Source organism: Cherax quadricarinatus, chromosome 4 (genome assembly GCF_038502225.1).
Source record: "Cherax quadricarinatus isolate ZL_2023a chromosome 4, ASM3850222v1, whole genome shotgun sequence".
NCBI classification, from domain to species: domain Eukaryota; kingdom Metazoa; phylum Arthropoda; class Malacostraca; order Decapoda; family Parastacidae; genus Cherax; species Cherax quadricarinatus.
Genome location: NC_091295.1, coordinates 18,889,519 through 18,916,482, shown reverse-complemented (window position 1 = coordinate 18,916,482; position 26,964 = coordinate 18,889,519). Strand labels below are relative to the sequence as shown.

General features: G+C 44.4%; 1 protein-coding gene across 7 annotated transcripts in view; it reads left to right on the top strand.

Annotated features, from left to right (window-relative positions):
• Positions 1-26,964, top strand: part of LOC128684190 (glutamate receptor ionotropic, kainate 2) — a 203,828-nt gene that overhangs the window by 138,614 nt on the left and 38,250 nt on the right. For 5 of the 7 annotated variants that reach the window (XM_070094940.1, XM_070094946.1, XM_070094939.1 and 2 more), the window contains exon 15: positions 15,859-16,056. In XM_070094940.1, the coding sequence (XP_069951041.1) occupies positions 15,859-16,056 (198 nt within the window). Of the gene's footprint in view, positions 1-1,839; positions 1,978-3,573; positions 3,712-15,858; positions 16,057-26,964 lie in introns of all 7 variants that reach the window. The other 2 variants (XM_070094928.1, XM_070094936.1) reach the window with 2 other exon arrangements.

The following is a 26,964-nucleotide window of genomic DNA, read 5'->3' as shown; positions in this document are numbered from 1 at the left end:
ACCCTCCGGGGTTAAAAATCCGAACAAAATCTTATCGCTTATCGTATCCTACCTCAGCTCACTTCAAAAACCAGCTCTCTCTACGGTACACTACTACTACCCACCAGGATAACATCCACAACAGTCGACTAACACCCAGGTATCTATTTACTGCTAGATGAACAGTGGCAGCATACGTCTCACCCATCTGGTAATCAACCTTGCGACCATTCACTTAACAGCCGAGTGCTCTACCACTGAGTCATAGATCACTGAAAAAAACTGTTTTCTTTAACCGCTAGGTAAAAAAAAAAATTCCTCCGTATCTACGAACACGCACAAGTTTGAAAAAAAAAAAACTGCCCTATCACCTGACTTGCTCAAGCCTTGATCCCCGTGAAGGGCTCTTGATTCAAGGAACTGAACTTATTCTTCCCCTGGACAGTACGTAAATGTCTCCCATTTCCAAGGCGCTATATAATCCCAATAACTTTAGCGATAACCGTAATTAAAATAAATAAATCACGTTACTAAGGGGGCGTTTCTGATTTATTCGGTTTACCGTAGTTTACTGTGCACCGCAGTTCATCCTGCGAGTCGCTAGTTTATTATACACCCGCAGTTCATCCTGTGAGATTTAGATCCTGTGGACGACAATGCAAGAGCATATGGATATACAAAATACATAGGAACTAGGCCCCAAAAGGGTTTACAAGAGTACATCTTTATTTATATCCTGTGAATGGTAGAGGGTAAAAAGTGTTACAGATGTCACAATAGGTCTTCGGTCAGTCTCCACTGAGCACTGTTATATCACGAGAAATTATATTACAATCAGTTACTTAATCCGTAATTATTTCAAATTAAAAAAAATCTCTCAAGAATAATGTACTGACATTACACCAGCGACTGTTGGCCTAATAAAAACAAATGGTTATAATCATAACCATAATTTTTAAAGCGGTGAACCGGTAAGCCAGAGGAAGGCCTCGGTCGGATAACCAAAAGCTCCAGCGGCGGGTCATCATGTCAGGAAACACCTGTTCTGTTTCCTGGCAAAACTTACCTAACCTAACCTAGCGACTGTTGCCTTGCCTCATTATAACAGAGGCTTTCATAAAAGATCAAATTTAACCCCAGAAACAGATGTCGATCCTCGTGTTGCCAGGACTCGATAAGCATATCCAGGTACCTTCTCACCTTTGGTAATAACATCATTGATGGAAATGGTTTAGAAAAACCGATAAGTTGAAGAATGAGACACTTATGCGACGTTTTGGTATCTTTATTGTGGAAACGTTCCGCCAGCCTGTAGCTTCTTCTTCCAATGCAGAGAAGAACAATGGAAGATGAAGAGTTGAGGTAATTAGTCCCTCAGGCTGGAGTCGATGTGTTCAGTCCATCAGTCTTGATGAACTGAGCACATCGACTTCAGGCTGAGGGACTGATTACCTCAAACTTCTCCACTGACTGGGGAAACATTTCCACAATGAAGATACCCAAATATTACACAAGGGCTTCATTCTTCAATATCATATAAGCAGTGGCCACAAAACACACGTGTTTACCACCACTGGGAACCAATGTTATGACATTACTCATCCATGGTATACCTTACATTGTTTCCCCACTTGACTTAACTTTTACATTATAAGTGAAGCTGTCCTCTTCTTGTTGGTGTCTGCTTGTGGCTTCTTGCTTGGACACACACGCATCTGCTTGTCTTTCTCTTCATCACTGAGTAAAAGTGCTGAAACTGTCACAAAAAGTGATGCTTTATCAAGTTCATAACTAAAGTGGGTGGCGGTAGGTGGTGAGCCTGGTGGTGTTGCCACTGAGTTAAGGTAGTGACACTGGCAGGATGACCCCGGAAGAGTGGACCAACCCGTATCCTTGTGTGGAGGAGCCGGAGGAGCTGGAAAACTGCTTCACTCTGATCAACTCCCTGTGGTTCGTGATAGCGACTTTTCTTTGCCAGGGGGCCGACATCGCCCCGAGGTAGGCGAGCATGGCGCAGTCCCCTCCCTCTATAGTTTTCGTTGTGCCTTGAATGGTAATAGGACACTATTACAGACTAAACCTTTAAAGACAGCATATCGCCCACGCAGGGACTTCATAAAGCTCCCGTGCAGGCAAAATACTGCGTCTTAAAGTAAGAGTTTTGTCTGGAAATTATCTACTATTATCGTACTTGTCGGCAGTGTTGACATTCCAGAGCATCAATTTTCCTGAATGTTTATTAATTTTTATGGAGGTTATTTAAGAACTTTTTGGTTTATTTAAAAACATTTTGGTTTACTTTTAGTTGGTTAAATTTTTATTTATGCATCGTGAAAAGCTGTTTAAGAAACGTCAGCAGATTTGGTCTTGTTTGAGGGTTGGTGAAAAGCTCATTGCTGCAAGTCCCCAAAGAACAAAAAGGCACAATATTGTGACTGGAACAATACACAAATAATCCGTAAATATGAGAGAGAAGCTTATGACGACTTTCGGTCTGACTTGTAAATGGTCAAAGTCGGACCGAAACGTCTTCACAAGCTTCTCTCTCCTATGTGAGGGTTATTTGTGTATTCAAGTCCCCAATAAGTGTTCCACGCCTCACGCTGACTCCTCCCCTCTCCTGTGTTGAGCGTAGCAGTGTTTTAGGGAGGACGGAGATAACACAGCGCTTCCAGTCTTCTTAACAAGCGCAGCCTCTGTCTCATACTGGTTCTTCACCAATGGCGCCATCCTTGTTGTTCCTGGTCCACAGGATGCTGTTGCTCCTCCCTCACCGCCTCCTTCACCAATCTTTACTACCTAAACTGTCTGAGTGATCCACTTCTAGCCGATAGCGGAATTCTCTTTCTCTAGTCATTCACTGCCTCCTGAGGGTGTAGGCCTGCCCCGCGGTCTTCCATGGCCTCACTGGCAATGGGTTATTTACGTCCTCTTCCCCCAGGCCAGTCAACAACACCGCTCTTCGTAAATATATCAACAAGACTATACGGGATTAGTGGCAGTATTCCATTGAGTTATAATAAGAGTGCAGCGTTATGGCCAGTAGTGGAGAGCTCAGAGAGATCTTCACCTTACTACTGTTTGCTAATACTGATTTGTCTCCTTTATAATTTTGTTTTCAGGACCTTGCCTCACTCATCTACCGACCCGCGCATTATGTGATCCAGAGTATGGTGTCCACTTCCTCTTAATTTTATTTTCAATTCTAGCTCCTGATATTTTTATTTTCATTTAATTGTCATTTATCCCTGCTAATGTTATAACGACAGCCTCAGTGTATATCAGTGTGGCTCCAGCGGTGTTGTGGTCGCCTTCCTGATTTCACTTGTTCCACTAATGATTCTTAACTACCTATTCCTCCTCCCCTCCATGCTCCCCAACCAACGTCAAATACTTCTGCCGCACTACCACCAAGATGTCCCGCGTGAAGACCCATCCTGACCATGTACAACAAGCATTTTTACAAGGCCCACCACCTGCTACTGTCAGCACCCTCTATGTTTGTATCCCTGCTCGCTATCTCCTCCGTGTAGCCTAGCTAGCACCATACAGCTCTGGCTACCCTTTAGTGATGTGTTGGGGGCTGTGTTGCAGGATCGCGCCCAACGAGTGGGACAATCCCCACCCATGTATCCAGGACCCAGATGAGCTTGAGAACACCATCAGTCTGAGCAATGCCTTCTGGTTCACGATCGGTTCGCTCATGCAGCAGGGGTCTGACATTGCCCCAAAGTAAGGTTCTCCGTACCTCTCGCTTGCGTCATGTACGCCTCTCTATAGAACATCTGTTCACTAATTAGATGCCGGTAGATAATCGTGTTTTGCTGAAGAGTGAAATGAGTAACACGTAGTACCTGGTCGACTCTATCATAAAGTTTGTTTTGTTAACTGACAAGCGCCACAGGCGCCACAATCTTCCCTAGTCAAATCTTTTACATCTGTAGTACTATTTACATTTCTTCTCTAATCTAATCACGTAGAGCGCCACACCATAGAAGGCAGACTGACGTGTTTGTATTTTGGAAGCTCGAAGTCTTTTACCGTTGATGCTAATAGTGATGTAAATGATGAATGATGGTGATGGTAATGTTTAGAAGTCAGTAGCTTATACAACGGGCGGACGACTTACTCGGGTGAAGATGCTCGCTATTTCCATTGTGGAGTTCACCAAGGTTGTGCAGGCAGTGTAGATTTTTTCCTTGCATGCAAACGCTGCTTTCATCATTTATTTGGCTTGAGCACGTGCATGGCGACAGCACCAGTGCATGACGCTCCCAGAGTGTGTTGGTCTTGGTGCTTTGATGCAAAACACAGTTGCCAACCAGCTTCAATGATTGCTGCTGGAATACTTCCAGGTAATGTATTTTATCTCTGTGATCTCAGGTTAGGACTCGAGTGCTGGAGTCTTACCAGTGCTCGAAACATTTAATGTCATCCTCTGACTGTACGCTGTCACTAAGAACATTTTGTCATCCATTGTTTCACCTGAATCATCCATACGGACAATCACTGCTCTGGATATTTTTTGAATTCGACCTCATTATTCCGTGACAAAATCTATGCAGATCTCTCTCCAATTTTGACGTAATATAATATAAAAAGAGAATTTCAAGGAAACATTTTAATTTGTATGGAAATATATAAATTTAGTATGGATTATTATTATAATCAGATAAAGCGCTAAACCGACAAGGGTCATGCAGCTTAGTATAGAGAAATAACCTTAAATTTCCAATTAATATTTTTAATGTATTATATATTTCTCGCACTGCAGCTGTTGCTGTCATTATCAACATTACATGGAGCAGAGTCCTGTCAGACACATATTGTACTACATAATGCTGTCAACTGTGTAGTAGTAACAATAACATGGCTGCAACAACATAAAACTAGGAGGAACACAAGCCACAATAACATGGCTGCAACAACATAAAACTAGGAGGAACACAAGCCACAATAACATGGCTGTAACAACATAAAACTAGGAGGAACACAAGCCACAATAACATGGCTGTAACAACATAAAACTAGGAGGAACACAAGCCACAATAAAATGGCTGCAACAACATAAAACTAGGAGGAACACAAGCCACAATAACATGGCTGCAACAACATAAAACTAGGAGGAACACAAGCCACAATAACATGGCTGCAACAACATAAAACTAGGAGGAACACAAGCCACAATAACATGGCTGCAACAACATAAAACTAGGAGGAACACAAGCCACAATAACATGGCTGCAACAACATAAAACTAGGAGGAACACAAGCCACAATAACATGGCTGCAACAACATAAAACTAGGAGGAACACAAGCCACAATAACATGGCTGCAACAACATAAAACTAGGAGGAACACAAGCCACAATAACATGGCTGCAACAACATAAAACTAGGAGGAACACAAGCCACAATAACATGGCTGCAACAACATAAAACTAGGAGGAACACAAGCCACAATAACATGGCTGCAACAACATAAAACTAGGAGGAACACAAGCCACAATAACATGGCTGCAACAACATAAAACTAGGAGGAACACAAGCCACAATAACATGGCTGCAACAACATAAAACTAGGAGGAACACAAGCCACAATAACATGGCTGCAACAACATAAAACTAGGAGGAACACAAGCCACAATAACATGGCTGCAACAATATAAAACGTGCGGCTTAATAATTGGTTCAGGAAGAACCGAAACGTCGCTTTAAATTTATTTTCGTAAATATGAGTATTTTGTGAAATAAAAGTTTAAAAATAATAATATTTGAAAAAGAATCCTTAGTAATAGTCAGAGATGAAAATATTATTATTGATGACACAACAATGTTTGTGTTGATGTCTGTAGTTACCTACATCAGTTGAGCTGTAGCTCCTGGTCCCATCTAACTAACGACTGACTAATTTTGCGAAATAATCCTTTCTTACCCGTATCTGAAGCTGTGTAGGGTGTCTGTTTCTGAGGTGTAACTGCTCAACTCATTCCATTGTCTCACTGTTCAACTCATTCCACTGAAAGGGCGAGTCACAGCTTCTGACCCCTGTGTGTGTGTGTGTGTGTGTGTGTGTGTGTGTGTGTGTGTGTGTGTGTGTGTGTGTGTGTGTGTGTGTGTGTGTGTGTGTGTGTGTGTGTGTGTGTGTGTGTGTGTGTGTTTGTGTGTGTTTGTGTGTTTGTCTAGACACTTAAAGGAACAAGAAAGGAACTGAGTGGCCACGTAGTGGTGTGCCTAGCTTAAGGGTAAGTAGACGTGATGATGCACCAGCACCACCACCATCACCACCACCATCACCACTACCATCACCACTACCACCATCACCACCACCACTACCACCACCACAACTACCACTACCCCCACCACCACTTTTCTTCCCTCATCTTAGCAGCAGTCCGGAGTTTCTGGGGTATAAGTTCGTATGTTAGCACATGAAGGCTCCTGCTGGTGCTTCACATTCAACGATGCCTCCCATGTATGAGGTAAAGTGAGTTTTGAATGTTACTTTATCTATATTGTATATATACTGGCTTTCTTATCTTCGTGTGTTAGTGTGACCAGTTAATGGTCCAACGTGGTCATGTGTTTCTTTATCCTCTGCGCGGGTTATTTGTGTATAACTCGTTAATGCTTTTATGTTTGCCAGGTTACCCTAGGCTGCTGTTGATGTTGATCAGTTTATGTGTACATCGAAAGACAGGTTTAGGGTCATGGTTATTCACAAATCTTTATTATAACTAATTATTCTAAGGTTCGATAGTTGTTGTGAATGCTTTCTCTCCCTCAGTTGGTACCGTCTTCGTGTCCTTTCCAAGTCTCAGTTTCATGATTTTGCTTTTACTGCGGTGAGAATCCAATGGCCGTTGATTCGAACAACACCTGAAATCAATCTCGGTCTTTCTACCGTCATTTTCTAGCTTCTTCAGTTTGTGTCATCATTACTATGGGATCATCTGCAAGCAAGGATGCTGTCTGGTTGCTATTGTATACAATGAACAATAGAGGACCCTGAACCGACCCTTGAAGAACCCCACCTCTTACTTTTTCTCACCCTGATGATTTATCATGTTATTGTTTTCTGTTGTTCGATGATTCTTTTATTTATGTTGAAACGTTTACTTTCCTCTTAGACTACTTCTTCATTTTCCATTCATCTCACATTACTTCTTCAGTTATCTCTCTCGATCATCCAGAATGGCTGGAGTGCACTATGCGCTTTTTTTTCGTTAACAGGATTATTCTCTGCTGAGGAAACTAAAGTTTTCTAAACTTCTATAGTTTTGGTTTACCTGCCTGTAATTTTTGGAATATTGGTAATACTCTTGGTAGCTCTCAGTATTCTATTACATCTTCGGTTATTTACTAAATATCTATGTGAGTGGCATGTATTTGACTTCCTAACTTTGATAGTTTGAGCATCAGTTCTCGGTGTCTCGTTTGTTCTCCTGGTGCTGGAAATTACTCTGTTGCTTCGTTGAACTTCCGGAATCAGTAAAGAACAAAGAGGCACAATACCTTGACTCGAACAATACTTTCTTAACATTTCACCTTCTATATATCTATATACTGAACGCTATTTTATAGTTAGCCAGTGTAACAAATGACTTTCTCACAGTTTCATGTATATGATCTTCTTACCTTTGATTAGTTCTGAGAATTTTTCTACTCCCAGAGCCCGGCCATGGGCCAGGCTCATCTGATGTTCACCTGTTGCAAGCAGCATCAGCCACCAGGCTGTTGCTGCTGGAAGTCCGCTGCCCCACATGTCCACCACAGCCTGGCTGATCTGGCACTGGTGAAGTTACTTGTCCGGTTTCCTCTTGAAGACTTGTGTACTTGTTCCAGCAGTGTTTCTGATATCTTCTGGTAAGATGTTGAATAGTCTGGGGCTATGGACGTTGATACAGTGTTCTCTTATTGTGTTCACTTCACCCCCGCTTTTCACTGGGTTTGTTTTACACTTCCTCCCATATTTTTCACTCCAGTATGTTATGACAGTGTGCAGATTTGGGACCAGGCTCTCATGTACTAGGTATCTCTCTCTCCGCTCTATTGAGTACATATATAATACTAAGGCGTTCCAGTAAAGTTAATGAGACTTTACTGGGACTATGCTGGCAGTAAACGATCCCTATATTTATTCCAGCTCTGATATTTCTCCTGACCTGAAAGGCGGGTCGTCAACACTAAGCAATGTTCCAAATGATGGAGCACTAGCGATTTGAAGTGTCGGTTCTGAAGGTTCTCAATACCCGCCCCGTCATCCCTGGGTGTTGTGACCTTTGTCTTCATTATGTTCTTTGAAAGAAAAGTCAGATGACATAATCATTCCCAAGTTTTTCATGTGTTCTGGTGACATTTTTTTCATAATTCCTGAATCCCTTTATCTTTCTTATACTTTCAATATTTTGGTATAGTCTGTATTTTTTATTTAGCCTGATTTATCTTGCTTACATTTTCATTACATGACATTTATCTACATTAAATTCCACCATCCATCTCTCACTCTACATGTTCAATGTATCCAGATCCTCTTGTAAATATTTATTTAATCATTATTAATTGTACATGCGATTTTTGCATCATCTGCAGACATATTCATTTATTTTTTTTATTCCTTCTAGTAAATCATATATATAAATTAGAAACATTACTGGGGTAAGTACAGACCCTTATGGCACCCCACATGAGACATCCTCCCAGGCAGACATTTTTCCTCTTGTAACTTTTCTCATTTTCCTCTCAAACAAAAAGTCTCTCGTCCATTGTAACAATTTAACTTTAATTCCTTTTATATTTTGTAGTTTCCAAATTAATCTTTCATGAGTGTCAAAGTATTTCTTAAAAGTGAGGTATATACAGTCTGTCCAGTGAGGTATATACAGTCTGTCCAGTGAGGTATATACAGTCTGTCCAGTGAGGTATATACAGTCTGTCCAGTGAGGTATATACAGTCTGTCCAGTGAGGTATATACAGTCTGTCCAGTGAGGTATATACAGTCTGTCCAGTGAGGTATATACAGTCTGTCCAGTGAGGCATATACAGTCTGTCCAGTGAGGTATATACAGTCTGTCCAGTGAGGTATACACAGTCTGTCCAGTGAGGTATATACAGTCTGTCCAGTGAGGTATACACAGTCTGTCCAGTGAGGTATATACAGTCTGTCCAGTGAGGTATATACAGTCTGTCCAGTGAGGTATACACAGTCTGTCCAGTGAGGTATATACAGTCTGTCCAGTGAGGTATACACAGTCTGTCCAGTGAGGTATATACAGTCTGTCCAGTGAGGTATATACAGTCTGTCCAGTGAGGTATATACAGTCTGTCCAGTGAGGTATATACAGTCTGTCCAGTGAGGTATATACAGTCTGTCCAGTGAGGTATACACAGTCTGTCCAGTGAGGTATATACAGTCTGTCCAGTGAGGTATATACAGTCTGTCCAGTGAGGCATATACAGTCTGTCCAGTGAGGTATATACAGTCTGTCCAGTGAGGTATATACAGTCTGTCCATCCATTTCTTGAACAATTTCTGTAACTCTCTCATAATAACAAATTTGATATAGATGAATGTGCAGACAAAAAAAAAATCAAATCGTTTAGTATGTTATTATACTGTAAGTGTTGAATCCACTTCACTCAGTTGGGTTTTCCAGTAATTGTACAACACTTGTCTTCCCTATCACCTTTTTTAAATATAGTCACAATGTTTACCATCTTCCATGTGTTTGATAATTTACTTTCCTGTGGTGAAATCCTAAGAAAATTTCAAAGTGAATAACGTAACTCATCTGCACATTCATTTAAGAGTCGAGGTGTTATCACGTCTGGTCTTGTAGCTTTTGTCTTATCAGCGTCTAGTAACAATTTCTTTACTTTTCCTTTAGTCATTTCAGAATCTTCTAGTTCAGTTATCTGTCTGGGATTAAAACCTATATTAAAACTATCTTCTTTTGTGAATACATTCCGAAACTCTATTTAATACCTCATGCATTTTCTCCTGTATTTCAGTAACTTTGCCTTCGTCATTTATTCTCTGTGTTTTGTCTTTAACGTTTAGTTTACTTCTTCTTACAAGCCTAAATAAAAGGTTGGGTTCTACCTTGCTCTTGTCTACTATTTCATTCTCAATATTTATTTCTTCCTCTCTCCTTACATTTGTATATTCATTTCTAGTCTCCTTGAATCACTCATAAGTTTCTTAATAGGCTTGCTGCCTATATTGATTCCATGCCCTTTTTTTCACAGCTATCCAACACTTTCCATATAAGCCATTCTTTATTATTCCGTCTTATATTCCTCTTTGGGATAAACCTATTAATTTCATTCTCTTACACACTACAGAACTTTTTGTACAAGTTGTCTATATTTCTCTCGTAGTACATTGTCCCAGTTAATTTCTCTGAGATACTGTAATACTGTTTTATAGCACCGCAATTCCCTTTCCTGCTTATAATCTAATTTTTCCTGTTTATATTTCACTTCATATGTTATTTACAGTAGAATATGATCACTCTCTAAGTGGGTTTAAGTTGGTTATGTGGAAAATTTCTTACGATGTCTATGTCAACACTAAATCTAATGCTCAGTAATAACCCACATGGAGACAGAAACTCAGAAGATTAATTGATCTGTATATTTCGACCCCCTTCTGAGATCTGCTGAAGAGGATCCCAACAGGGAGGTCGATATATGCAGATCAATTAACCTCCTGAGTTTGTGTCTCCATGTGGATTATTGAACATTAACAAGTGTTTATTACACTTTAGTTTTCACTAAATCTAATACTGACGGTGTGTTGCTGACTCTTGGTCATCTTCCTTCATTTATATGTTGATGCATAAAAAACCTGTTATGAAATAGAGTAAATCTACTGATCATTTATTTACAGTTTCCGCTTCATAGGCTGCCCAGTTTATTTCCTTATAAAATCTCCAAGTACGATAACATTTACGTTATTACGGTCACTTTTTATTTATAATTCTCTATGATATTATGTAATCCTTATTTATCCTATTCAACTCTTCTCTTTCCAAGGAATTATTATTTGCCAGGTTATATACATTTATTACTAAGTTTCTCACTTTTACTTTGTATTCTTATTCTTAAAATGTCAACATTTTCAGTATTTTGGATTTTAATTTCCATAACTTGAAGTCTTTTAGAAGTATTGTCAAAGCTTCTCCTCTCTTCTCTACTCTGTTTCTTCTCCACGCTCACTAATTAACGCTTAAAAGAACCTCATTTAGAATATGCTTTTCCAGTGTGTGTGTACTCACCTAACTGTGGTTGCAGGTGTGTGTACTCACCTAACTGTGGTTGCAGGTGTGTGTACTCACCTAACTGTGGTTGCAGGTGTGTGTACTCACCTAACTGTGGTTGCAGGTGTATGTGTGTGTGTGTGTGTGTGTGTGTGTGTGTGTGTGTGTGTGTGTGTGTGTGTGTGTGTGTGTGTGTGTGTGTGTGTGTGTGTGTTTGTCTGTGCGTGTGTGTGTGTGTGTGTGTGTGTGTGTGTGTGTGTGTGTGTGTGTGTGTGTGTGCGTGTGTGTGTGTGTGTGTGTGTGTGTGTGTGTGTGTGTGTGTGTGTGTGTGTGTGTGTGTGTGTGTGTGTGTGTGAGTGTGTGTGTGTGTGTGTGTGAGAGAGAGAGAGAGGTGTGCCTGGTGGTGCTGGGACTGGCTGACACTCACACGTCATTCTTCCTCCAGGCACTCAGGTCTCCTTGCTCCTCACCTCCCCTTCCCTATTCTTCCCTCACCACATTACCTCCTAATCCCTTCTCACCTCTTCCCCTCACTGCACTGCTATTTTTAATGCATGTACTGATTTGGGTACATTATGTATCCACATTTCTCTCTCTCTCTCTCTCTCTCTCTCTCTCTCTCTACACATATGCTGCTATGTATGATAATTCTATGTAACTGTATTTGTGTATACCTGAATAAATTTACTTACTTACTTACTTACTTACTCTCTCTCTCTCTCTCTCTCTCTCTCTCTCTCTCTCTCTCTCTCTCTCTCTCTCTCTCTCTTTTACACAGGGTTTGACAAGGTTAAGGATCCCTAACTTTATTGACAAGCTATTTACAGGTTAAGGATTCCTAACTTTATTGGCAAGCTAAGAGCTGTTACCTACATCAGCTCATTTGAAAGCATTTTTATTGTTATGAGACATACAAGTAGGGAACAGGATGAAGTTGGAGCCATCTGTGGGCCAGCATTTTCATTTGATCAACTGACTTTATCTCGTTGACATCATTATGCTGTACATATGTGTTCCATACTCGAGTCATCCTGGGTATGTATGATCTCAGATGGAGTGATGTTCTGGAGAAGGGTACAGCCAGAGTGAAGTTGCTGCTTTCTGCCCGTCTTGTGGCATAAAAGCTTGTTTCACGCTGTCCTCGAAGTGGATCCAAGTGTGGTATTTTGACAATATTGGCCTTGTACATAACAGTAAGGCCACCCACATCCCTCCTATGTTGAAGGCTCTGCTGAAATGACAGATCTATCCAGGATGGGTCCAGGCGAGAGATGAGACGTCTTGCTCTGTTCTCTACTCTGTCAAGCAGTCGCAGATGAGAGGGGGGGGCAGGCAAACCAAGAAAGTGGAGCATACTCAAGGTGTGAGCGTACTTGTGCCTTGTACAGGATCTTGCAACCCCTACTGTCAAGCAGATGCGAGATACGGCGAAGTGCTGTAAGCTTCCTGGCTGCCTTGTTTGCAAGATTTACAACATGGTTCTTCATGGTTAGTTTGGAGTCAAATTTCACCCCAAAGATATCAACTTCTTCTCCAGGTGCCAACACCCTCCCATTCATCCTTACTACTGCCCCAGCATTACCATCATGGTGCCTAGAGACGATCATCATTTGCGTTTTCTCAGGTGCAAATGTTACTTGCCATCTATTTCCCCAAGCTGATACAGCTGTCAGCTGGTGATTGATGTAGCTTAGAGCAGCTGGCATTTCTTCTCTTGGATAAGTGAATGTCAGTGTACAGTCGTCTGCATATGCATGTGATTCTGGGATGAGATGAAGAAGGTCGTTGAAGTAGACATTCCATAACAATGGACCCAGCACGCTTCCTTGTGGAACACTTGCCCCAATAGGATGTCTTGCTGATTCCGTTCCATGAGAACTACACTTAGAGATCTACCATGAAGGTAATCACTGAGGAGACATAGCGTAGAGCCTGCAATTCCCAGTGCTTGAAGTTTTGCTAAGAGGCCCTGGTGCCACACCCGGTCGAAAGCGCCAGCAATGTCCAGTGCTACCACACAGGTGACTTTGGATTCATCCAGTGACTGGTGCCACTTAGTGGGGAGGTTTAACAACAGATCAGCAGCAGAGTAACCTTTCCTGAAGCCATATTGACGATCACAAAGTAGTGAGTGGTAGTCAAAAAACTCTGTCATTTGTCTTGAGATTATTGTCTCAAGGATCTTACCAGTGATTGACAAGAGTGACACTGGTCTGTAGTTGCTGATTTCTGCTCTGCTCTTCTTTTTGTGAACAGGGACTACATTTGCCTCTTTCCATAGAGAGGGCCATTTACACTGTACTAGGCAGTGCTGAAAGATGCGAGTTAGAGGTGCTGCTAGCTGGTCTGCACAACTTCTCAACAATCTTGGGCTCAACTTGTCTGGGCCCACAGCCTTTTCTTGGTCCAGCGATTTAAGAAGGAAATGCACCTCCTCCTGCCTTATTGTCACCACTGACAGTTTTGACACAGTTCTTGCAGCTAGCCAAGGAGGGACCCTTGCTGGATCAGGAACTTGCATTTTGGTAGCAAAGAGGTCCACCTTCTCTTCACTACTAGTAGAGGTGGTCCCATCCTGTCGATTTAGAGGTGGAATAAGTTCATCAGGCAGATAACCTTGTCTGTCCTTGACCAGGGACCACCAGATTTTGGAGCCTACCCTACCTGATGCAAGCTTTCTCTCTCCCTCCCTCTCTCTCTCTCTCTCTCTCTCTCTCTCTCTCTCTCTCTCTCTCTCTCTCTCTCTCTCTCTCTCTCTCTCTCTCTCTCTCTCTCTCTCTCTCTCTTCTTCTTCTTCTTCTATATATACCTGATATTGCTTCACTCTGGGGTAAAAAATACTTCATTTCTGGTGTGTATATTAAAGGTTACGTTGTGAGGAGGTGACACCCAAGTGATAGTAACTCCAGCTCTGCTGGAACTACCACTACAACCACCATCACAACCATTACGATTACTACCACCAGCCCACCGCAACCTCCACCTTTCCCTTACCACAACCATAATCATTATCAACAACAACACCATACCGCCACAAAATCCACCACTACTGCTATCTCCACCACCACCACAACCACCACCATAAACTTCACCAGAACCCCATCATACACCTGGATGCTTAGTTATTAAAACGTCAAAAGTGAATGAATTTCCGTTATCGACTCAGTAATAACAAGGATAACACCTCAAACTCTGTTTCTTTACAGGGAGTGAACAAACTAGACAACAACATGGTGGTGTGTAGAGAGAGTGGAATGTCAGTTAAACAGAATGTTTCATTATTTAACGATGGAGGAAGAGAGATTAATGTAATACTGATGGAATGTATAAGTGTGGAGAGATGAAAATGAAAGGGATGTTTGAAAGAGGTTGAATGAAGGCTGTGAAAGAGGAAGTAAGGTGAAGGAAGGGGGTGTAGGAGATGACAGAGAGAGGCTTGGACGGAGACTGTGAAGTAGGTAGTGAGGTGAGTTAAGGAATGAGGTGTAGGAGATGACTGAGAGAGGTTTGGACGGAGGCTGTGAAGTAGGTAACCAGTGGTCAGGGCTTCTAGCGAGCGTGTATGAGTCTGTTAGATCCCAGCAGAGGAGAGTGGTCTGTGTTGTTGCATACTAATATCTATATAAATATTAACATGGTAATATCCTTATAACATGGTATTATTTCTTAAAAGGCTCGGTTAAAAAACAAGTGTCAAGCCTGTAATACAGTAAAGTTCGTCGCAGGACTTGTACTCCTCACTGATGAAGTGACATATCAGTTTGACATAAGTAACCAAGACGTCTCCACCAGTTCACTTGATAATAAGTCGACAATACAGTGTATAAGAGCCAGACGTCTCCATCAGCGCACTAGATAATACATCGACATTACAATGAAGTAGAAGGACCTGACGTCTCCACCGGTTCACTAGCTGATGATACGTCGACTTTACAACGTAGTACAAGTCAATAGTTTAGTATGATGCCAGAGCAGCGACCCGTCCTCTCTCTCCCTCCCATCACTTTATATCAATAAAAATAAGCTTATAATAATAGAACTTGCATAATGTAACTTGAAATTCAATGTAAGTACCGCATTTGCCGGCAAATAAGGTGCGTTTTTTTCCTAAAAGTCTTGGAAAATCATCCTATGTCTTATATGCTCAAGGTCAGGCTCAAGGGTAGGCTTTGGGTTACGCTTTAGCGGTTGCTTACTAACGTTACGTTACAGCTGACTGGTAACATTGTGCCAGCAATCAACCGACACTCGTGCGCCTTATATGCCGGAAAATACGTATCTAAGATTTGTTTATTAAAATATTTATCTCTCGTTCACCAGAAAGTAATTTGTCATAAAGTCATCAAAAAAAAATGTTTTAACTATTCAATTAAAAACTGAGATCAAATTCCTCTTTTGGGATCTGTAGTTGTTTGTTTCTACCAGTTTGGATAACCTTTCTTAAAGAGGATTTTCAGGAATAAAGATAATTGGAATATTTTCCTATTTATTATAATTAATGATTAATTTTTTCCATTCCCTTCTTTATCCTTATGGTGTGTGTGTGTGTGTGTGTGTGTGTGCTCGCGCGCACATGGCTACGTGTACGTGTGTATGTGGCTGCATGGACACAACCAGGGCTGTGTCCACACGTATTGTGGCGGGTATCTGGTGGTTCTTCACGCTCATCATGATCTCCTCCTACACCGCCAATCTGGCCGCCTTCCTCACCGTCGAGAGGATGGACTCGCCCATCGAGAGTGCTGAGGACCTGGCCAAACAGACCAAGATTAAATACGGCTGCAAGATGGGTGGCTCCACCTACTCCTTCTTCAGGTGAGGGAATGCCCGAAGTTCACCTGCTCTTACTCTCTTCAGGTACTTGATGAGGTCTTAGGACTCTTGTAATCCTTCTGGTAGCTGCTGGCATCTTGGGACTCCTGTAATCCGTCTGGTAGCTTCTGGGATCTTGGGACTCTTGTAGTCCTTCTGGAAGCTGCTGGGAACTTGGGACCCTTGTAGTCCTTTTGGTAGCTGCTGGGATCTTGAGACCCTTGTAGTCCTTCTGGTAGCTGCTGGGATCTTGGGACCCTTGTAATCCTTCTGATAGCTGCTGTGATCTTTGGACCCTTGTAGTCCTTCTGGTAGCTTCTGGGATCTTGGGACCCTTGTAATCCTTGTGATAGCTGCTGGTATCTTGGGACCCTTGTAGTCCTTCTGGTAGCTGCTGGGATCTTGGGACTCTTGTAATACTTCTGGTAGCTGCTGGGAACTTGGGACCCTTGTAGTCCTTCTGGTAGCTGCTGGGATCTTGAGACCCTTGTAATCCTTCTGGTAGCTTCTGGGATTTTGGGACCCTTGTAGTCCTTCTGGTAGCCGCTGGGATCTTGGGACCCTTGTAATCCTTCTGATAGCTGCTGGGATCTTGGGACCCTTGTAGTCCTTCTGGTAGCTTCTAGGATCTTGGGACCCTTGTAATCCTTCTGAAAGCTGCTGAGATTTTGGGACCCTTGCAGTCCTGCTGGAAGCTGCTGGGATCTTGGGACCCTTGTAGTCCTTCTGGAAGCTGCTGGGATCTTGGAACCCTTGTAGTCCTTCTGGAAGCTGCTGGGATCTTGGGACCCTTGTAGTCCTTCTTGTAGCTGCTGGGTTCTTGGGACTCTTGTAATACTTCTGGTAGCTGCTGGGATCTTGGGACTCTTGTAATCCTTCTGGTAGCTTCTGGGATTTTGGGACCCTTGTAAACCTTCTGGTAGCTGCTGGAATCTTGGGACCCTTGTAGTCCTTCTTGTAGCTGCTGGGATCTTGGGACTCTTGTAGTCCTTCTGGTAGCTGCTGGGATCTTGGGACTCTTGTAGTTCTTCTGGAAACTGCTGGGAACTTGGGACCCTTGTAGTCCTTCTGGTAGCTGCTGGGATCTTGAGACCCTTGTAGTAATTCTGGAAGCTGCTGAGATCTTGGGACCCTTGTAGTCCTTCTGGTAGCTGCTGGGATCTTGAGACCCTTGTAGTCCATCTGGTACCTGCTGGGATCTTGGGACCCTTGTAATCCTTCTGATAGCTGCTGGAATCTTGGGACCCTTGTAGTCCTTCTGGTAGTATCTGGGATCTTGGGACCCTTGTACTCCTTCTGATAGCTGCTGGGATTTTGGGACCCTTGCAGTCCTGCTGGAAGCTGCTAGGGTCTTGGGACCCTTGTAGTCCTTCTGGAAGCTGCTGGGATCTTGGAACCCTCGTAGTCCTTCTGGAAGCTGCTGGGATCTTGGGACCCTTGTAGTTCTTCTGGAAGCTGCTGGTATCTTGGGACAGTTGTAGTCCTTCTGGTAGCTGCTGGGATCTTGGGACTCTTGCAATACTTCTGATAGCTGCTGGGATCTTGGGACCCTTGTAATCCTTCTGATAGCTGCTGTGATCTTTGGACCCTTGTAGTCCTTCTGGTAGCTTCTGGGATCTTGGGACCCTTGTAATCCTTTTGATAGCTGCTGGTATCTTGGGGCCCTTGTAGTCCTTCTGGTAGCTGCTGGGATCTTGGGACTCTTATAATTCTTCTGGTAGCTGCTGGGAACTTGGGACCCTTGTAGTACTTCTGGTAGCTGCTGGGATCTTGAGACCCTTGTAATCCTTCTGGTAGCTTCTGGGATTTTGGGACCCTTGTAGTCTTTCTGGTAGCTGCTGGGATCTTGAGACCCTTGTAGTCCTTCAGGTAGCTGCTGGGATCTTGGGACCCTTGTAATCCTTCTGATAGCTGCTGGAATCTTGGGACCCTTGTAGTCCTTCTGGTAGCTTCTAGGATATTGGGATCCTTGTAATCCTTCTGATAGCTGCTGGGATTTTGAGACCCTTGCAGTCCTGCTGGAAGCTGCTGGGATCTTGAGACCCTAGTAGTCCTTCTGGAAGCTTCTGGGATCTTGGAACCCTTGTAGTCCTTCTGGAAGCTGCTGGGATCTTGGGACCCTTGTAGTCCTTCTGGTAGCTGCTGGGATCTTGGAACTCTTGTAATACTTCTGGTAGCTGCTGGGATCTTGGGACCATTGTAATCCTTCTGATAGCTGCTGTGATCTTTGGACCCTTGTAGTCCATCTGGTAGCTTCTGGGATCTTGGGACCCTTGTAATCCTTTTGATAGCTGCTGGTATCTTGGGGCCCTTGTAGTCCTTCTGGTAGCTGCTGGGATCTTGGGACTCTTGTAATACTTCTGGTAGCTGCTGGGAACTTGGGACCCTTGTAGTACTTCTGGTAGCTGCTGGGATCTTGAGACCCTTGTAATCCTTCTGGTAGCTTCTGGGATTTTGGGACCCTTGTAGTCTTTCTGGTAGCTGCTGGGATCTTGAGACCATTGTAGTCCTTCTGGTAGCTGCTGGGATCTTGGGACCCTTGTAATCCTTCTGATAGCTGCTGGAATCTTGGGACCCTTGTAGTCCTTCTGGTAGCTTCTAGGATCTTGGGACCCTTGTAATCCTTCTGATAGCTGCTGGGATTTTGAGACCCTTGCAGTCCTGCTGGAAGCTGCTGGGATCTTGGGACCCTTGTAGTCCTTCGGGAAGCTGCTGGGATCTTGGAACCCTTGTAGTCCTTCTGGAAGCTGCTGGGATCTTGGGACCCTTGTAGTCCTTCTGGTAGCTGCTGGGATCTTGGGACTCTTGTAATACTTCTGGTAGCTGCTGGGATCTTGGGACCCTTGTAATCCTTCTGATAGCTGCTGTGATCTTTGGACCCTTGTAGTCCTTCTGGTAGCTTCTGGGATCTTGGGACCCTTGTAATCCTTTTGATAGCTGCTAGTATCTTGGGGCCCTTGTAGTCCTTCTGGTAGCTGCTGGGATCTTGGGACTCTTGTAAATACTTCTGGTAGCTGCTGGGAACTTGGGACCCTTGTAGTCCTTCTGGTAGCTGCTGGAATCTTGAGACCCTTGTAATCCTTCTGGTAGCTTCTGGGATTTTGGGACCCTTGTAGTCCTTCTGGTAGCTGCTGGGATCTTGAGACCCTTGTAGTCCTTCTGGTAGTTGCTGGGATCTTGGGACCCTTATAATCCTTCAGATAGCTGCTGGAATCTTGTTACACTTATAGTCCTTCTGATAGCTTCTAGGATCTTGGGACCCATGTAATCCTTCTGGTAGTTGCTGGGATTTTGGGACCCTTGCAGTCCTGCTGGAAGCTGCTGGGATCTTGGGACCCTTGTAGTCCTTCGGGAAGCTGCTGGGATCTTGGAGCCCTTGTAGTCCTTCTGGAAGCTGCTGGGATCTTGGGACCCTTGTAGTCCTTCTGGTAGCTGCTGGGTTCTTGGGACTCTTGTAATACTTCTGGTAGCTGCTAGGATCTTGGGACTCTTGTAATCCTTCTGGTAGCTTCTGGGATTTTGGGACCCTTGTAAACCTTCTGGTAGCTGCTGGAATCTTGGGACCCTTGTAGTCCTTCTTGTAGCTACTGGGATCTTGGGACTCTTGTAGTCCTTCTGGTAGCTGCTGGGATCTTGGGAATCTTGTAGTTCTTCTTGTAGCTACTGGGATCTTGGGACTCTTGTAGTCCTTCTGGAAGCTTCTGGGAACTTGGGAATCTTGTAGCCCTTCTGGTAACTGCTGGGATCTTGAGACCCTTGTAGTCCTTCTGGAAGCTTCTGGGATCTTGGAACCCTTGTAGTCCTTCTGGAAGCTGCTGGGATCTTGGGACCCTTGTAGTCCTTCTGGTAGCTGCTGGGATCTTGGAACTCTTGTAATACTTCTGGTAGCTGCTGGGATCTTGGGACCATTGTAATCCTTCTGATAGCTGCTGTGATCTTTGGACCCTTGTAGTCCATCTGGTAGCTTCTGGGATCTTGGGACCCTTGTAATCCTTTTGATAGCTGCTGGTATCTTGGGGCCCTTGTAGTCCTTCTGGTAGCTGCTGGGATCTTGGGACTCTTGTAATACTTCTGGTAGCTGCTGGGAACTTGGGACCCTTGTAGTACTTCTGGTAGCTGCTGGGATCTTGAGACCCTTGTAATCCTTCTGGTAGCTTCTGGGATTTTGGGACCCTTGTAGTCTTTCTGGTAGCTGCTGGGATCTTGAGACCATTGTAGTCCTTCTGGTAGCTGCTGGGATCTTGGGACCCTTGTAATCCTTCTGATAGCTGCTGGAATCTTGGGACCCTTGTAGTCCTTCTGGTAGCTTCTAGGATCTTGGGACCCTTGTAATCCTTCTGATAGCTGCTGGGATTTTGAGACCCTTGCAGTCCTGCTGGAAGCTGCTGGGATCTTGGGACCCTTGTAGTCCTTCTGGAAGCTGCTGGGATCTTGGAACCCTTGTAGTCCTTCTGGAAGCTGCTGGGATCTTGGGACCCTTGTAGTCCTTCTGGTAGCTGCTGGGATCTTGGGACTCTTGTAATACTTCTGGTAGCTGCTGGGATCTTGGGACCCTTGTAATCCTTCTGATAGCTGCTGTGATCTTTGGACCCTTGTAGTCCTTCTGGTAGCTTCTGGGATCTTGGGACCCTTGTAATCCTTTTGATAGCTGCTAGTATCTTGGGGCCCTTGTAGTCCTTCTGGTAGCTGCTGGGATCTTGGGACTCTTGTAAATACTTCTGGTAGCTGCTGGGAACTTGGGACCCTTGTAGTCCTTCTGGTAGCTGCTGGGATCTTGAGACCCTTGTAATCCTTCTGGTAGCTTCTGGGATTTTGGGACCCTTGTAGTCCTTCTGGTAGCTGCTGGGATCTTGAGACCCTTGTAGTCCTTCTGGTAGCTGCTGGGATCTTGGGACCCTTATAATCCTTCAGATAGCTGCTGGAATCTTGTTACACTTATAGTCCTTCTGATAGCTTCTAGGATCTTGGGACCCATGTAATCCTTCTGGTAGTTGCTGGGATTTTGGGACCCTTGCAGTCCTGCTGGAAGCTGCTGGGATCTTGGGACCCTTGTAGTCCTTCGGGAAGCTGCTGGGATCTTGGAGCCCTTGTAGTCCTTCTGGAAGCTGCTGGGATCTTGGGACCCTTGTAGTCCTTCTGGTAGCTGCTGGGTTCTTGGGACTCTTGTAATACTTCTGGTAGCTGCTAGGATCTTGGGACTCTTGTAATCCTTCTGGTAGCTTCTGGGATTTTGGGACCCTTGTAAACCTTCTGGTAGCTGCTGGAATCTTGGGACCCTTGTAGTCCTTCTTGTAGCTACTGGGATCTTGGGACTCTTGTAGTCCTTCTGGTAGCTGCTGGGATCTTGGGAATCTTGTAGTTCTTCTTGTAGCTACTGGGATCTTGGGACTCTTGTAGTCCTTCTGGAAGCTTCTGGGAACTTGGGAATCTTGTAGCCCTTCTGGTAACTGCTGGGATCTTGAGACCCTTGTAGTCCTTCTGGAAGCTGCTGGGATCTTGGGACCCTTGTAGCCCTTCTGGTAACTGCTGGGATCTTGAGACCCTTGTAGTCCTTCTGGTACCTGCTGGGATCTTGGGACCCTTGTAATCCTTCTGATAGCTGCTGGAATCTTGGGACCCTTGTAGTCCTTCTGGTAGCTTCTGGGATCTTGGGACGCTTGTACTCCTTCTGATAGCTGCTGGGATTTTGGGACCCTTGCAGTCCTGCTGGAAGCTGCTGGGATCTTGGGACCCTTGTAGTCCTTCTGGAAGCTGCTGGGATCTTGGAACCCTTGTAGTCCTTCTGGAAGCTGCTGGTATCTTGGGACCCTTGTAGTCCTTCTGGTAGCTGCTGGGATCTTGGGACTCTTGTAATACTTCTGGTAGCTGCTGGGATCTTGGGACTCTTGTAATCCTTCTGATAGCTTCTGGGATTTTGGGACCCTTGTAAACCTTCTGGTAGCTGCTGGAATCTTGGGACCCTTGTAGTCCTTCTTGTAGCTGCTGGGATCTTGGGACTCTTGTAATCCTTCTGGTAGCTGCTGGGATCTTGGGACTCTTGTAGTCCTTCTGGTAGCTGCTGGGATCTTGGGACCCTTGCAGTTCTTCTGGAAGCTGCTGGGATCTTGGGACCCTTGTAATCCTTCTGATAGCTGCTGGGATCTTGGGACCCTTGTAGTCCTTCTGGTAGCTTCTAGGATCTTGGGACCCTTGTAATCCTTCTGAAAGCTGCTGAGATTTTGGGACCCTTGCAGTCCTGCTGGAAGCTGCTGGGATCTTGGGACCCTTGTAGTCCTTCTGGAAGCTGCTGGGATCTTGGAACCCTTGTAGTCATTCTGGAAGCTGCTGGGATCTTGGGACCCTTGTAGTCCTTCTTGTAGCTGCTGGGTTCTTGGGACTCTTGTAATACTTCTGGTAGCTGCTGGGATCTTGGGACTCTTGTAATCCTTCTGGTAGCTTCTGGGATTTTGGGACCCTTGTAAACCTTCTGGTAGCTGCTGGAATCTTGGGACCCTTGTAGTCCTTCTTGTAGCTGCTGGGATCTTGGGACTCTTGTAGTCCTTCTGGTAGCTGCTGGGATCTTGGGACTCTTGTAGTTCTTCTGGAAACTGCTGGGAACTTGGGACCCTTGTAGTCCTTCTGGTAGCTGCTGGGATCTTGAGACCCTTGTAGTAATTCTGGAAGCTGCTGAGATCTTGGGACCCTTGTAGTCCTTCTGGTAGCTGCTGGGATCTTGAGACCCTTGTAGTCCATCTGGTACCTGCTGGGATCTTGGGACCCTTGTAATCCTTCTGATAGCTGCTGGAATCTTGGGACCCTTGTAGTCCTTCTGGTAGCATCTGGGATCTTGGGACCCTTGTACTCCTTCTGATAGCTGCTGGGATTTTGGGACCCTTGCAGTCCTGCTGGAAGCTGCTAGGGTCTTGGGACCCTTGTAGTCCTTCTGGAAGCTGCTGGGATCTTGGAACCCTCGTAGTCCTTCTGGAAGCTGCTGGGATCTTGGGACCCTTGTAGTTCTTCTGGAAGCTGCTGGTATCTTGGGACAGTTGTAGTCCTTCTGGTAGCTGCTGGGATCTTGGGACTCTTGCAATACTTCTGATAGCTGCTGGGATCTTGGGACCCTTGTAATCCTTCTGATAGCTGCTGTGATCTTTGGACCCTTGTAGTCCTTCTGGTAGCTTCTGGGATCTTGGGACCCTTGTAATCCTTTTGATAGCTGCTGGTATCTTGGGGCCCTTGTAGTCCTTCTGGTAGCTGCTGGGATCTTGGGACTCTTATAATTCTTCTGGTAGCTGCTGGGAACTTGGGACCCTTGTAGTACTTCTGGTAGCTGCTGGGATCTTGAGACCCTTGTAATCCTTCTGGTAGCTTCTGGGATTTTGGGACCCTTGTAGTCTTTCTGGTAGCTGCTGGGATCTTGGGACCCTTGTAATCCTTCTGATAGCTGCTGGAATCTTGGGACCCTTGTAGTCCTTCTGGTAGCTTCTAGGATATTGGGATCCTTGTAATCCTTCTGATAGATGCTGGAATCTTGGGACCCTTGTAGTCCTTCTGGTAGCTTCTAGGATATTGGGATCCTTGTAATCCTTCTGATAGCTGCTGGGAGTTTGAGACCCTTGCAGTCCTGCTGGAAGCTGCTGGGATCTTGAGACCCTTGTAGTCCTTCTGGAAGCTTCTGGGATCTTGGAACCCTTGTAGTCCTTCTGGAAGCTGCTGGGATCTTGGGACCCTTGTAGTCCTTCTGGTAGCTGCTGGGATCTTGGAACTCTTGTAATACTTCTGGTAGCTGCTGGGATCTTGGGACCCTTGTAATCCTTCTGATAGCTGCTGTGATCTTTGGACCCTTGTAGTCCATCTGGTAGCTTCTGGGATCTTGGGACCCTTGTAATCCTTTTGATAGCTGCTGGTATCTTGGGGCCCTTGTAGTCCTTCTGGTAGCTGCTGAGATCTTGGGACTCTTGTAATACTTCTGGTAGCTGCTGGGAACTTGGGACCCTTGTAGTACTTCTGGTAGCTGCTGGGATCTTGAGACCCTTGTAATCCTTCTGGTAGCTTCTGGGATTTTGGGACCCTTGTAGTCTTTCTGGTAGCTGCTGGGATCTTGAGACCATTGTAGTCCTTCTGGTAGCTGCTGGGATCTTGGGACCCTTGTAATCCTTCTGATAGCTGCTGGAATCTTGGGACCCTTGTAGTCCTTCTGGTAGCTTCTAGGATCTTGGGACCCTTGTAATCCTTCTGATAGCTGCTGGGATTTTGAGACCCTTGCAGTCCTGCTGGAAGCTGCTGGGATCTTGGGACCCTTGTAGTCCTTCTGGAAGCTGCTGGGATCTTGGAACCCTTGTAGTCCTTCTGGAAGCTGCTGGGATGTTGGGACCCTTGTAGTCCTTCTGGTAGCTGCTGGGATCTTGGGACTCTTGTAATACTTCTGGTAGCTGCTGGGATCTTGGGACCCTTGTAATCCTTCTGATAGCTACTGTGATCTTTGGACCCTTGTAGTCCTTCTGGTAGCTTCTGGGATCTTGGGACCCTTGTAATCCTTTTGATAGCTGCTAGTATCTTGGGGCCCTTGTAGTCCTTCTGGTAGCTGCTGGGATCTTGGGACTCTTGTAAATACTTCTGGTAGCTGCTGGGAACTTGGGACCCTTGTAGTCCTTCTGGTAGCTGCTGGGATCTTGAGACCCTTGTAATCCTTCTGGTAGCTTCTGGGATTTTGGGACCCTTGTAGTCCTTCTGGTAGCTGCTGGGATCTTGAGACCCTTGTAGTCCTTCTGGTAGCTGCTGGGATCTTGGGACCCTTATAATCCTTCAGATAGCTGCTGGAATCTTGTTACACTTATAGTCCTTCTGATAGCTTCTAGGATCTTGGGACCCATGTAATCCTTCTGGTAGTTGCTGGGATTTTGGGACCCTTGCAGTCCTGCTGGAAGCTGCTGGGATCTTGGGACCCTTGTAGTCCTTCGGGAAGCTGCTGGGATCTTGGAGCCCTTGTAGTCCTTCTGGAAGCTGCTGGGATCTTGGGACCCTTGTAGTCCTTCTGGTAGCTGCTGGGTTCTTGGGACTCTTGTAATACTTCTGGTAGCTGCTAGGATCTTGGGACTCTTGTAATCCTTCTGGTAGCTTCTGGGATTTTGGGACCCTTGTAAACCTTCTGGTAGCTGCTGGAATCTTGGGACCCTTGTAGTCCTTCTTGTAGCTACTGGGATCTTGGGACTCTTGTAGTCCTTCTGGTAGCTGCTGGGATCTTGGGAATCTTGTAGTTCTTCTTGTAGCTACTGGGATCTTGGGACTCTTGTAGTCCTTCTGGAAGCTTCTGGGAACTTGGGAATCTTGTAGCCCTTCTGGTAACTGCTGGGATCTTGAGACCCTTGTAGTCCTTCTGGAAGCTGCTGGGATCTTGGGACCCTTGTAGCCCTTCTGGTAACTGCTGGGATCTTGAGACCCTTGTAGTCCTTCTGGTACCTGCTGGGATCTTGGGACCCTTGTAATCCTTCTGATAGCTGCTGGAATCTTGGGACCCTTGTAGTCCTTCTGGTAGCTTCTGGGATCTTGGGACGCTTGTACTCCTTCTGATAGCTGCTGGGATTTTGGGACCCTTGCAGTCCTGCTGGAAGCTGCTGGGATCTTGGGACCCTTGTAGTTTTTCTGGAAGCTGCTGGGATCTTGGAACCCTTGTAGTCCTTCTGGAAGCTGCTGGTATCTTGGGACCCTTGTAGTCCTTCTGGTAGCTGCTGGGATCTTGGGACTCTTGTAATACTTCTGGTAGCTGCTGGGATCTTGGGACTCTTGTAATCCTTCTGATAGCTTCTGGGATTTTGGGACCCTTGTAAACCTTCTGGTAGCTGCTGGAATCTTGGGACCCTTGTAGTCCTTCTTGTAGCTGCTGGGATCTTGGGACTCTTGTAATCCTTCTGGTAGCTGCTGGGATCTTGGGACTTTTGTAGTCCTTCTGGTAGCTGCTGGGATCTTGGGACCCTTGCAGTTCTTCTGGAAGCTGCTGGGATCTTGGGACCCTTGCAGTTCTTTGTCATATAGCTGCTTAGTTTTGGTACTTTTGCATTCCTGCGAGGTATCTGTTGTCCTGGGACCCTTGTAGTCCTTTTTCAGGTACCTGATGAGGTCTTGGGATCTTTGTAGTCTTTCTTCAAGTCCCTGCTGAGGTTTACCCCAAGGCTCACAGAGAACCATCACTGACTGGTACTACATCACGTCTCATACTTGCAGCTTTTCCTCGTGCATATATATATATATATATATATATATATATATATATATATATATATATATATATATATATATATATATATATATATATATATATATATATATATATACATGTCGTGCCGAATATGTAAAATTGGGCAATTAGCAAGAACTCGTTTAAAATTAAGTCCTTTCTGAAATTTTCTCTTATACGTTTAAAGATATATTTTTTTCATTAATGTTAATGTAAAAAATTTTAATTTTGCACCAAAAGAATCTCAGAAAACTTACCTGACCTTATTATAACAAGAGTAATTTATTTTAGCCTAACCCAACTAAATATATTTTAAATACGTTTACAATAATTTAGTACTAAACAAACACAATAAAATATTTTTTTTCGTTAGGTTCAGAATGATTTTGGCGAAATTATTGCATACACAAATTTTCACTTGTCCTATATGACAAGATGAGAGTTGCTATTTAAGCCAAGGTCGCAAGTTCTGCCTATTCGGCACGACATATATATATATATATATATATATATATATATATATATATATATATATATATATATATATATATATATATATATATATATATATCAACTTGCACATATGTCTTGCTCAGCCCGGGAATCAAACCCATGTTCTATCGGCTGTGAGCTCGTAGAATGTATACGTGTATGTATGTGTGTGTATGTGTATAAATAACGGTAGACACTAACACAGG